General features: G+C 47.4%; 1 protein-coding gene across 1 annotated transcript in view; it reads left to right on the forward strand.

The window, feature by feature from the left end:
• Positions 1-8,001: 8,001 nt before the first annotated feature.
• Positions 8,002-12,144, forward strand: part of Anos1 (anosmin 1) — a 129,219-nt gene continuing 125,076 nt past the window's right edge. The window contains exon 1 of the mRNA XM_048797402.1: positions 8,002-8,366. Coding sequence (XP_048653359.1) covers positions 8,097-8,366 — 270 coding nt within the window. The 5' untranslated portion in view covers positions 8,002-8,096. The remainder of the gene's footprint in view (positions 8,367-12,144) is intronic.

Here is a 12,144-nt window from a genome sequence, read left to right on the forward strand (position 1 = left end):
GGTGTGAAACTGTAGGAAGCATCTGTGAGCACTACTTGTATCAAGGTAGAAATGGAGCAGCGTCTCATAGAATTTGGTACTGATTTCCAGAACTTGGGCTAGCATTAAAATGCATTGTTTTTTATAAAGTGGAACCAGAGACCGTGGAAATGCCTTGTTCCATGATGGTGCTCTCTGGGGGCTGCCTAAGCTCCCGGCCTTTGGGTTCTGACGCTGGCCACCCTTCGACATGTCTAATTGACATGCCGGGGCTCCATGGTTTGAGGGCATGCTGTCACCATATGGCAATCATGGAGTATGACTGAGCTGTCCCTCTTTACATGAACCAAAGATCTCCAAAACCGCCCCAGACTTCAGAGCAGCACGAGGTCCCCCCTGGGACCAGAGTTGATTTATAAAACCCACATTCACCCTGTGCTGGCTGTCTGCCCCGTCATCTTGGGAAAATGGGTGATTTCTGTTGGACTTTGGGAAATACTGGGAACTTGTTCATAGACACCAGTTCCTGGTCCATGAGATGGAGTTGCTGACCTCCCCATTTCTGCTCGTAGCTAATGGCTGTTCCCTTTAGGAGACTCACCTTTGGTGGGTGGGCACCATCTTGCCAGCAAGCAGAAGCAGTAGGAGGCCACACCACCGCCATCATTACGGGGGTACAAGAGGAGCCCCCGCTGCAATCAAGTCTGCAGTTGAATTTGTGCTCCAAGGCACTGTGTGGGATCTGGCTCTTGCTGGTCTCCAGTGGAGTTTGGGTCTCTACTGAGCCTCCTCCACTGACTTCTGCTTCCTCCCCTCTTTCCCCTGAATAGATCCCCTGCCAGAGAAGCCCTATTCCAAACTCTGCTTCTAGGAAGCTAGATCTAAGACACCCACTGTGCTGGTCAGTTTTCAGTTACTAGAACACATTATCTGAGAGAGCATCTTGTAAAGAGCAAAGATTCACTTTGGCTTAGTTTCTGAGGTTCTGGTCCATGATCCATTAGCAGAGAGGAAACTGCTCTCCTCATGGACAAGAAGTAAATGAGAAGGGAAGAGGGAGCAGCCAGGTCCCATGATCCTCTTTGAGGGCACACCCCCAATGACCTAAGACCTCTCCCCAAGCCCCACCTCTTTAAGGGTGCACCACCCAGTGGCAGTACCATAGGGACCAAGTCCTTAGCACCTGGGCCTTTGACAGAGAATTTAGCATCCCTCCCTGCAGACTAGTCCCCGCCTGCCTGGTCCAACTCAACACTTTTGTGTTTTCCAAAGTTGATCATATAGAAATGACTGATTGAAGAATGTGCAGTTTGAGCATCATAGTCAATATATAACCCAGGTTTCACGACTCTCTGACTTGTCATTACACCTTTAAAGAAGACCTTGGGGTCGTATACAGATTTTAAAACCTGCACATAAAGAGGTTTACATTCGTGACCTTTAGTGTTGTTTGAATCGGTTCTCATCTCCAAGAGATTTCAACAAAAGTGGGCGAGGACATCCTGAGCCACAGAACTGTCCAGAAGGTCTGGGGAAACAGATGCAAGGTTGATGGAGTGGTTCAGCATTAGCCGACTTTGGATTTACCCAGCACAAAGTCCAACAAGCTTCCTTCTACACCTGCTCCTTTATCCTGGAAAGATTTCACAAGTGGCTTCAAAGAGATGAGGGGAGGCATTTCCCTCCGATTATAGAGAAGGTTGGGAAAAAGCACTTCTCCCTGGTAGCCCATCAGTACGGATTGCACAGAAGGGAGTAGGAAGGCCGTGTTGGTGGCCGGCTCATGTTCTGTGTTGCTCTTTCGTAAAACACAAGACACATGGATTGAATCCTGTCCAGGCATCCCATGAATTTCAAAGTGAGACTGTCCGCGAGGCACTGCATGAGGGCAAAGATTTGTTGGTATGTAGACAACGTCAGTCTAAGCGGGATGGATGACGTTATCAGCCTAAGAGCTGAGACAGGGGCTTGGCACTTTAGGGAGACCACAGAGGACAGGGGATGGTAAAGTCAAGAGCTGGGTTATTCCAGTCCGACACAGCATGAGTGAGCCCAGAGTCTTCCGACAGCGTCCATCTGTCTGATGGACGTGAGACAGCACTAGCCTGTAGCCAGCAGCCAGGTATGGGGCCTCAGTGAAGGAATGGGCATTCACACAGCCCAAGTCCTGTGTTCTGCAGGGTGCGTAAAGACTGTGCCCAGAACATCACGCCCACAGCTGGCTCTAGGGCTGTTTTTCCTGGTTCTCGAGGATCAGGGTGAATCTCAGTAGAACTTTATGGAGACCCTTGGCAACCCCCCCCCCCACTCCCACTCCAAGAAAGAGCCCCGGAATGGCCTGGCATTTGTGGTGCGTGCCTACAATTCCAGCAACTCAGGAGGCTGAGGCAGGAGGATCGCACGTTCAAGGCCAGCCTCAGCAACTTAGCGAGGCCCTAAGCAACTTAGCAAGACTCTGTCTCGGAATAACACATAAAAAGGGCTGGGGATGTGGTTCAGTGCTTGGTTTCATGGTAAATATCCACTTGACCTTCATGAGAACTCGGAGGCACCCAGTGTGAGTTTTCTTTTACAGATCAGAAAACTGAAGGACTGCAAGTGAGAACATGAAAGCGTCCCAGCAGAAGCTCAAGGCCACCTTCTCAAACTCCCAACTATTTATTCTCGGTGACCCCCGCTTCTCGGGGTGTTGGTGGTGAGAGAAGGTGGTGAGAATAGCCCGAGTCATCTGCCCAGGGTCAGAGTTGCCAGGGAAAGTCCTGCTCCCTTCTCTCTTTTTTTCTTGGAGCTCCTGGGCTGCATGACCGTGAGGTGGCCCTGGATGGTTACAAGTTTGCTTTTAGGATAGAAAGAGTCTTAAAAATATCAGCCCATGAACACCGTCCCTGTGCACATACCCACCAAATCCTTTAAACGAAGGAGACCCTGGCAAACACGGCATCCTTGCGGGTCTCCTAGGTCACAAGCACCCAGCACCCTGATTGTGCATCCTGCCCCCAAGACCATCACCTTCAACCGCAGAGGGATAGTGCTATCCATGAATCTTAAATTGGTGTATTCATTGACCAATGATCATGCAAATTCACATTTCTCAGACAAAGAGTATTTTTTGCCCCTGTGTAAATTTGCTTCCTATAGATCCACCCCGATTTTCACTTGTGTGACCAATTAGCAGCGGTTCACTGAGCTCCTAGCACCACCAAACTGGACCCTTGGCATCATAGAGAAGGGTCAGGTCGTCGGGGGATACCTGGGGTCTGGGTCTCTTCGACATTCCCTGTTCTTGGCTGCAATCGCTGTTACGCTGGGACGATCTGGGAGCGTTTGTAAGTGGCAGTAGTGTCTTGTGTGTATGTGACAACTATTTGCAGGAGCCCCAAGGGTCTCTCCTGTTTGTTCTCTTTCCTTCTGTTTGGCTTTGGGCAGCGGTGCCTTTACACGAAGGGAGTCTTTGCATCTTTCCTGTAAGATCTGAAAAACAGGGAAGGAGAGATTCTGAGCAAAGGGGAATCAAAGCAATCAAGTTTGCATGAAAGCAGAATGTAAAGATGGGACTCTTTTGGGGAGGGAGTTCATCCCCTAAAACCTTAAAACCTGTCTTCAGGGCAATCTGAGAGGCAACACCCCAATCCAAAGGATTGAAAAAAGGAAATAGAAGAAGAAGGAAAAAAATACCTAAAGTACTTAATTTACCTTCTACTGACCTTTTTGTTCTAAATAGGAACTTTTGTCATTTCTGGTGATATCCAGAAAAGTGACAATTCCCTACGTCCAGAAATGAAAACATAAAATGGAGAGGTCCCTTAATGAAACGAGAAGCATTCATTTTGCAAAGTAATGCATCACCTTCCAAAGAATGCCATTAACCCCACCAGCACCAGGACAAGACGGATGATGGGGATTCATCTAACTTAGGGAATTTGGAGATTTCTCTCCACCACCACTCTTTTTTTTTGTGTCTTCCAGGTCACACTTTTTTTTTTCTTCCCCAATTATTCGAATGTATTAATAATGGAACACACCACAGTGGGTTTGGGTGGTACTCTGTCCCCCGAGTGCAAATGAGGTTTTTGTCTGAAGATAAAGCTATGCATTGCATTCTTGCTTGGGACATCACTGAGAGCTTCTCTAAAACAAGATTCAGGGGGGCGGAGCTGAGAAAATCCCAGCACAAACCCACATAAAGACTCCCCCTGAAAGGTGATTTCGCCTAGTCACCGCGGACCTGTTAGGTTACTGCAAATGGCTCATCGAGTGCAACTTCATCAACTCTGGCTGGCTTCTTTAATAATGCATCGTTGGAAAAGACGGTTTCCAGACCTGCACAAGGGTCTGAGTCCATCTTGAGTCCCTACGTAACTGGGAGGCAGACTGCTCTTTTGAAATACTGTTCCTGCAGAGTTGCACACCTGATGCACTATGCCTGTTTGGAATGTGGACGTGTTTCCTGGGGTCCCTCCGTGCACACCATTTTGGCTTTCCACCTTCTCTTTTGTGGCCAACTCCTGACTTCTGTCCCTACTTGCTGGTGTTTTATGTCCTGCTCCACAGCTCTCTGTCCCCTCTGAATAGCTTCACCCACAGTAGAGGACGAACTACTTATAGAACGAGGAGCAGGGGACCCCCCCAGCCACGTGGCCGTTGGGGTCACCCGTTCTCCCCCGACAGCCTGCTATATGCATGATCTAAATAAAGGCAAAGTTACAAACTGGCATAAACTTGCGGCTGGCCCTCCTGTCTGCTACCCATGAGAATGCCAAGCTTCTGCAGAATTACTGATTGCTTTCAGAAAGGACGAGAAGAACACGGTGGGGCGGGGGGCAGTGGAAACGCTGTGTCCAGTGTGGTTCTTTTCAATTGCCTCTGAGCCAGGAAGGCCTAGGGAGGTCAGTGTTTCAGAAGTAGAACTCTAAAACCTAAAATAGGCACCCCACAGTTCTCTTCTTGCTTATTTTTTGTTTGTTCTTGATACTGGGGATTGAACCCCACCTGCCCCTTCCCCCTTGTCTTTATTTTATGTTTGGCTGAAAGCACCAAACATTTGCTCTTCTCTCCAGACATGACCCACATCTGGGAAGATGCACCCCGCCCCCCGGCCGCCCCTAGCACCGCAGCAGAATCGGAACAACATAGAGAACATTTTTTTGCTGTTGTTGTTTCCAAACTTTTGTATCAAATGTTATGAGCTAACATCCTCACAGCTGCAAAGAAATTAAAAAAAAAAAAATCTAGGCAGAACATATCCACCGGTGAACCATCACCATAGAGAAGCAAATATTTAGGAGTGACACATGAGGACAGACCTCCAACTGCATTTTAATCTCTCGTTATTTCCCCCAGGAGACGTGGATTGGAGTTGTATGTTGAACCTGTTTCCAACAAGAATAGGTTCACAAACTCTATTTGTTACTCTGATTTTTTTGGAAAAAAAAAAAGTTTTCTGCTTTGAACCCTTCTGGGAAGTTATAGGAAGAGTTTCATTTCTGCATATTCTCCACCCTGATCATCCCACACGGTGGGGTGCAGTCTCCGACCTGGGCAACGTGGACCATGAGCAGTGTGCCTGGCATCCTGAGGCTGTGTGGACATCGAGTGAGCACCACACAGTGTCCCTGTGCAAGCGTGAATGACACATGCCAATCACTCTATGGCCTCCTGATGCAGTCGGGCGACCTGGTGAATAAGAGCCATGTGGGGCTGCTGCCGGCATGACACAGCACATAGCTTTCCTGCAAATTCTTTTTAACTGACTGGAGGGAGTAAACTCTAAAATAGTGCTCAAGTGTAGACATGTCAACACAGAAACCAGAATCGACCGTAAGCATGCCTCGTTGGTTGATGAAAGGTCTTCATGCAGCACACGACCGTATGGGTCCAGCTTCCACTCTACAACAAACATCCCCACAACTGTCAATCGTTCCAAGTAGCTGTGCTATGCCTGGTGCTTTGCTGAGCACTGGGGCTTCAGAGGTGATCAAGTCACAATCTTGTATTGTCAAGGGACTTAGCCTGGCATATAGCAGATGCTTGTAGCAATGCTTGCGCCTGGCAGCACAGTCTCAGAGATGTGCTGGAACCAGATAGCCCGGTCCAGAGGAGCACCCCGACCCCACCACTTTTTTTTTTTTTTTTTTTTTTGCTGTTCCTTGCCTTAATTTCAGGGGTAATCATGCTTGACTGGGTTTTGCTTCTTTGCCAAGCAATTTACTTAGAACTTTGAACTCAGCTCTGCAGAAATATTGGCCCCTTTAAGGCTGTGTTATATCCAGAGTGAGCACCTGCTGTTAAAGATCCCTGGGTTCAAATAAATGAGTAGTGTGCGTAGCCCCGGATCCTCGGAGCCTCACACTCTTCTCTGAGAGCCAATAAACAGGTGCATAACAATAAAAAGCTCATCTAATCTCCAAGTGAGGAAGCTACCTTCTAGGTTGACCTGCAAGCGCTTGGTTCTACAGACGGAACGTGGAATCCAGGTTATCTTTCCTATGCATCTGTTTCCCTAAAGATCTCTTCTTGCCATACGCTACATGGGAGAGCTTAGGTAGAATTTTAAGTTGAAGCACAAAAGTCTGGATAGTCATTGGACAAGAAGCACAACTCATTGGATTCCAGGTCATCTGTTCTCCTTCCAGAACACACCCAACTTCCCGGATGCTGGGTGCTTATGGCTCTGCGGGTCACACAATTGTCTCGGGATGGAGATTTTCTGCATTGCAAAGCTTTTTCTTGGGGGCTGTTGTTCTTTTTTCTCTTGCACACACTTAATTCATCATGTTTTCTCAAGTGATCCCTCATTAAAACATGGTATCTTTTTGAAGTTTGTACCAAAGGAACCCGGAATTGTGATGAATGAGTTAGACTGTCACAAAAGTCGGGGGGGGGGGGTTTACAGACTTCGAGGTGCTCCAATTTAGCATGATGAATTAGTCTGCAGTCCCCAGTGAATAACATGTAAATTAGAATAATGAGAAAGCGTACATCACAAGAAAACAATGTGACAAAGATCCAACACTGAGCCAAGTCATGTGCAAGGGGGAAAATGTTTATTTCTTGCAATGCTTTCTCCTGGTTAGACTTTCCCCTCTGCAAAAACTCAACTCAGCCCCCAGTCCCACACACTGTTTGTGCATATTGAGGTGGTGGGTGTTTTCCAACTATAAAAATAGGTGCATCTAAGATTTATGAGCATATTTCAAAATGGTGTCACTGAAGTCTCCTTTAGGAATGCATGTGGAAATTTAACAGTTTCCACTTACGGGGCATTCGAGGTATTTTCAATCAGAACTTTTAGAAAGGGTGATAGCCATATTCACAGTAGATTCCAGTTCACAGGCTCTAGAAACCTGTTCTTTCTGGCCGCTCTTAAGGCTTATGAGTAATTAGCTTGATAACTTAAGATTAATCCTTAACCCCTGCAGGTCAGCATGCCAGATAACAGGCGGTAATGTGCCCCGCGGGAACAGCTTCTTTTGCTGGACAGATTGCAGCTGTCAAGACCCACAGCTGTCAAGCATCTATTTTGAAAAATAATAGGGTGATTTGAGAGTGCCTTTGGAATATGTGGGTTTTGTTTTAGTACCATGGATTGAACTCAGGGGCATTTGACCCTGAGTCTCATCTCTAGCCTTATTTTGCATTTTATTTAGAGACAGGGCCTCACTGAGTTGCTTAGAGCCTTGCTTTGGCTGAGGCTGGCTTTGAACTCGTGATCCTCCTGCCTCAGCCTCACGAGCCACTGGGATTACAGGCATGCACCACCACTCCCGGCTGGAGTGTGCTTTGGTCACCTACCTCATTGTCATCTGAAGCAATGAATAGCATCTTCCTACAATTGCTTTCTAATGAAGGTGGTCTTGCATGAAGGAAACGGCAGCTTGGTAGGGACCACAGTGGACATGCTTACCTGGGCTCCCAGTGCTCCCGGGTCTCTGTCTTGCAGAAGCAGAAACTGAGGAGCCTTAGTTGGGAATTGTAGGTGCACGTACGTATCCACACACCCCCGAGTTCAGTCTATGAACTTATGAAAAGGATGGTCCTTTTTCAGTAACTGGAGTCCTCGGAACTCCCCAGGCAAGTCGGACGGAGGACTCCGGAGCCTGCCAGGTAAACCTGGAGAGATGGAAGAAAGCCACATCTGGAGTCTTGACGCCGATCCGCGGGTGGCCAGGGAAGAGGAATTGTCCTCATGTCCGCCTGAGGCAGGACCTCAGGCTGCACCATCGGGCAGAGCTGTGCACACCGCTCACTGCGCCTACCCCAGAAGAGGAAGTCTACTTTCCATGACTTGCCCTGGGGGCTGGGACCATGGATGGAAACCAGGAAAGATATACATCATGATTATCCCACTGCCACAACCAAGGGACTCCGAGAGGCTGAAAGAAAGCCAGGTGACACTTCAGAGGAAGCTCAGTTGTGCCCCTATCTGGGACCCCAGCCTCCCACCTCTGAGAGCAGGCCACTTGTCCTCATTTCAGCCACCCTGTTGGGGGTGTCGATGCTGGCAGCCCCAGGACACTGACCGTCTGTGGTGCATTTCATCCTGAGCCTCGTGTAACACTGAGGAGGACAGTATCCTCTGATACAGGAAGTTCATGACCCCCCCACACCAAGGCGCTTATGAGTTAGGAACTGAAGACGGTTTCCTCTATCACTGCTGTCAAAACCTGCTGAGGGCTCTTGGGATTCGGAGGTCTCCGGTTCATCAGAGGATGAGTTGCCATGAATCCCGCTCCCCTAGGGACTCCCCACGTGTCTGAGACCCTCCTCTGTAAGGTCATCCTCCACTCCTGTGCAGAAAGCACCCATATGCGTGGACTTGGGGTCTTGCCAGTCCTGGACAGCCCTGGCCTTCCGTGCCCCCAGGTGGTCCTCCAGAGCATCTCTGTGATGGTTTTATACAAACACCATTCTCCTCGTTAAAGAAAAGAAGACATTTATCTTCTTCCTGAGAACTCACAAATCAAATGAGGAACATACAATGGGAAAAAAAACCCTGTCTCCAAGAAAAGTGTATTTTAATCAAGTCATCTTTGACTCGACGATATTTTTGCATGTTTTTAGTTTTTTCAATTCCCCAGACTTTCATGCTTTTTGAGACTTCCAGAGACCCCATGTCCTCATCCCTCGAGGGAGAATGTTGCAATGGAATCCCTCTTAACTCTTGCATTTCCTGCGGTCTGGAATGTTCCGCGGAAGCTTGAGTCACCACGGTTGCTGATGGCGTTTGCGATTGTCCAGCTGCAGGATGATTCTGGACGATTCTGGACAGTCCTAGGCGTGGTCCTTTGAGGTTGAAAGCTCATAGGTCCTTCCTCTGACCCTGTCCTTCACACCCCCCTTCTCCCTGGACACCAGGGAGCGTGTTTTTAAAAGATCCTCATTTTCACGTTCACTCCCAGGATGTGACAGGTCTGTGTTCTTCTCTCCGTCCTGCCCTTGAGGGTCCCCGATGTTGTCTTACAGCATTTGTGACCTTCTTTCCTCGCACCAGGACAAGAGGCCATCTGCGTAGCATTTTCCTCTGGTGGGCCTGACCTCTTCCTTTGGCATGGCCAACACTTTGGAGAGGGTTATTAGAGGACTCAGTCAATTAGAGAAGAAAATATCAGCAGGCAGAGGCTCTGAACGCTGCTAATCCTGGGCCACTCCTCTTTTGCTCTGGAGTGGATTTGAGATTTTGCAAGGAATTTGGGGATGGGGAAGTTCATGAGACAGAGTGGCGTGTGACAGGGACCTCTTTCCTTGCAAAGAATCGTGTGTTATGAGACAGTTACACGTCATTAACAGATACATTTGCACTGTTTCTATGTATAATTGCTGTTCTTAGTCACAAATGATTGCATATCATTTTCTATATTGTTTTATCAAACTTTATCAAGGACTTTGGGATTCCTACTTGTCTATGCCAGCAAACATGCATTCCGTTTCCCGAGGTGGACAAGGTGGAATCCTGATGTAGCTAAAACGGTTTGCAAAAATCAAGATTTTGGTAACTGTGTAACTTTCACTTTTGCTAGAATTCCCCTTGATAAATTTTCTGCTAGGCACATAAAACATCCTGCCATCAAAACATAATAGTAACAACAACCACTTAAGGAAAACAAGATGTAACAAGTCTCCTAAACAGTGCTGGCTCCTAAAGAGAGACATTGTCTCAATATATACATACATACGTTACTGTAACAAAAATCCCTGAGATAATGAACTTAAAAAGAGGAGAGGTTCATTTTGGCTCACAGTTCGACAGGGTTGGAATTATATATATATGGTGGGTTGGACTCATTGTTTGGGGGCCTTTGAGGTTGACACCTGTTTCCTTTTTTACAAAAACAAACAAAACCAAAAAAACCCCAAAGTCACTTCTGTCCAATTTTTCCATACCCAGCTTTGCACTAAAGTTACTTTTCAAAGCCCAGGAGCAAAGCAACGTCCATTAACAAGGTAGAATGACCGTGTGTGTGTTCTTTAAAGGAAGCAGCCTCAACAGACCACAGTCCCCCAGGTACCAGGAAAGCGTGTGACATGACGTGAAGTCATACTCTGCCCTCAGTGGTTTTCCTAAGTCTGCAGATTCATGATACGTGTTCCAGGGTTTTGAGGTTGGAGCCCAGGGTGCCACTGGGCAGTGCTGCTCACAGGGCTGACCATGAAGGGATGGAAGGAGCTCGTGGAGGAGGAGGCAGGGTGGGGCTGTCGTGCCACGGGAGGAACGGCCTTGGAGGATCCCACACTCTCTCTGGAGCTCAGAAAACCTTGAGAGCCATCCTGAATTGGGCAAGGACACACGTACATCTAGAAAGGTCCCCAGTAAAGCTCACGTCTTGGAGCATGGCCCCCCAACAGGGCAAGGTCCAGAGATGGAGCTTTCAGGCAATGAAGAGAGAGCGGAAACTGCAGAAGTGGATTAATCCATTTGGTGGATTAATCCTTCAGAGCAAACTATGAATGCTAAGATAGGTGAGTTTCACGGTAAGGGTCAGAAATACAAGTAGCGAGGCCAACTCAGCCTCCCCCCCCCACTGGAGACAGCGCTGGCCATCCTTGGAAGCAGATGGTCATTCCTACCTGTGCCCATCTGGACACATCCCTTCACCCCATAACCAGCACCTGACTATTTTCCAAACAAGTAGTTGTGGCAGCTGGAGAGACGTTCCTGGGTGGAGAAGAATCCACACAGTGTTTACCAGGAAAGTTAAAACCTCAGAGACGGGCCCGGGCATGCTGTCTTGGACGTCTGAAGTCATCTGCACTTTTCCTGGTCTCCGCTGCCAAGGACAAGCTGTGAGGGGAATGGAATCGGTGTCCACAGATCTGCATTTTTGCAGGAACAGAGCTCTGCTTGTTCAGTTGATGGTAGCAACTCGATTACTCACGCTTCCTCGTTTTGTAACACGACTCATTTACCAAATCTCAGTTATTATACTTAATGCTCCCTCTAAATCTGCTTAAAGTTGGATTTGCTTCAGAACATGTCATTTATTTTATCTTGAAATCGCCCAGGGTTTTATATGATTTGAGGGAGAGCCTGCAGTTTACCAGAAAATATAAATTCGGTCCAAATAGAGAGTATAAATATAACACGTTAACTATAAGCCTGTTGGATATACATTAATAAATTAAATGTAAGTATACACATTAACATAGAATTATAATGCTGTCTCCGTCTGTTGTCTGTTACTGTTACAAAATACTTGGGACGAGTCTTTGATCAAGCGTAGAAGTTGATTTAGTTCATGATTCTGGACGCTGGGAATACAGGACGGTGGTGATTATTTCTCAGATGCTTGTATTTGACCCCAAAGGCAAACTTTGGTTCCATTTCCTGCATTTTCCTGCTGAAGCTGGTGGACATTTATTCTGTAGGAAACAAAATACAGGACCTACTTCCTAGAAGCTACAGGGAAAATGGGAAGTGGGTTCAGCCCACTCTATTTCCTTAATTCTTATGATTTAATAATGACTGAAGTTTAAATTCCTTTATATAAACCCCCCTCCCTTCAATTAATATTTATTAAGATGGTTGTCTCTGTGTTGGGCGCTCGGCCAGGGGTGAGAGAGGTGGGGAAGAGCAGGAGATATTGCTGGACTCTGTCTTCAAGGTGTTTCAGGCTGGGGGTGTCTTACTAAGGGTTCTGGGAGTGTGGTTCAATGGTGGGCCATATGCTT

Source organism: Marmota marmota, unplaced genomic scaffold, assembly GCF_001458135.2.
Source record: "Marmota marmota marmota unplaced genomic scaffold, marMar, whole genome shotgun sequence".
NCBI classification, from domain to species: Eukaryota; Metazoa; Chordata; class Mammalia; order Rodentia; family Sciuridae; genus Marmota; species Marmota marmota.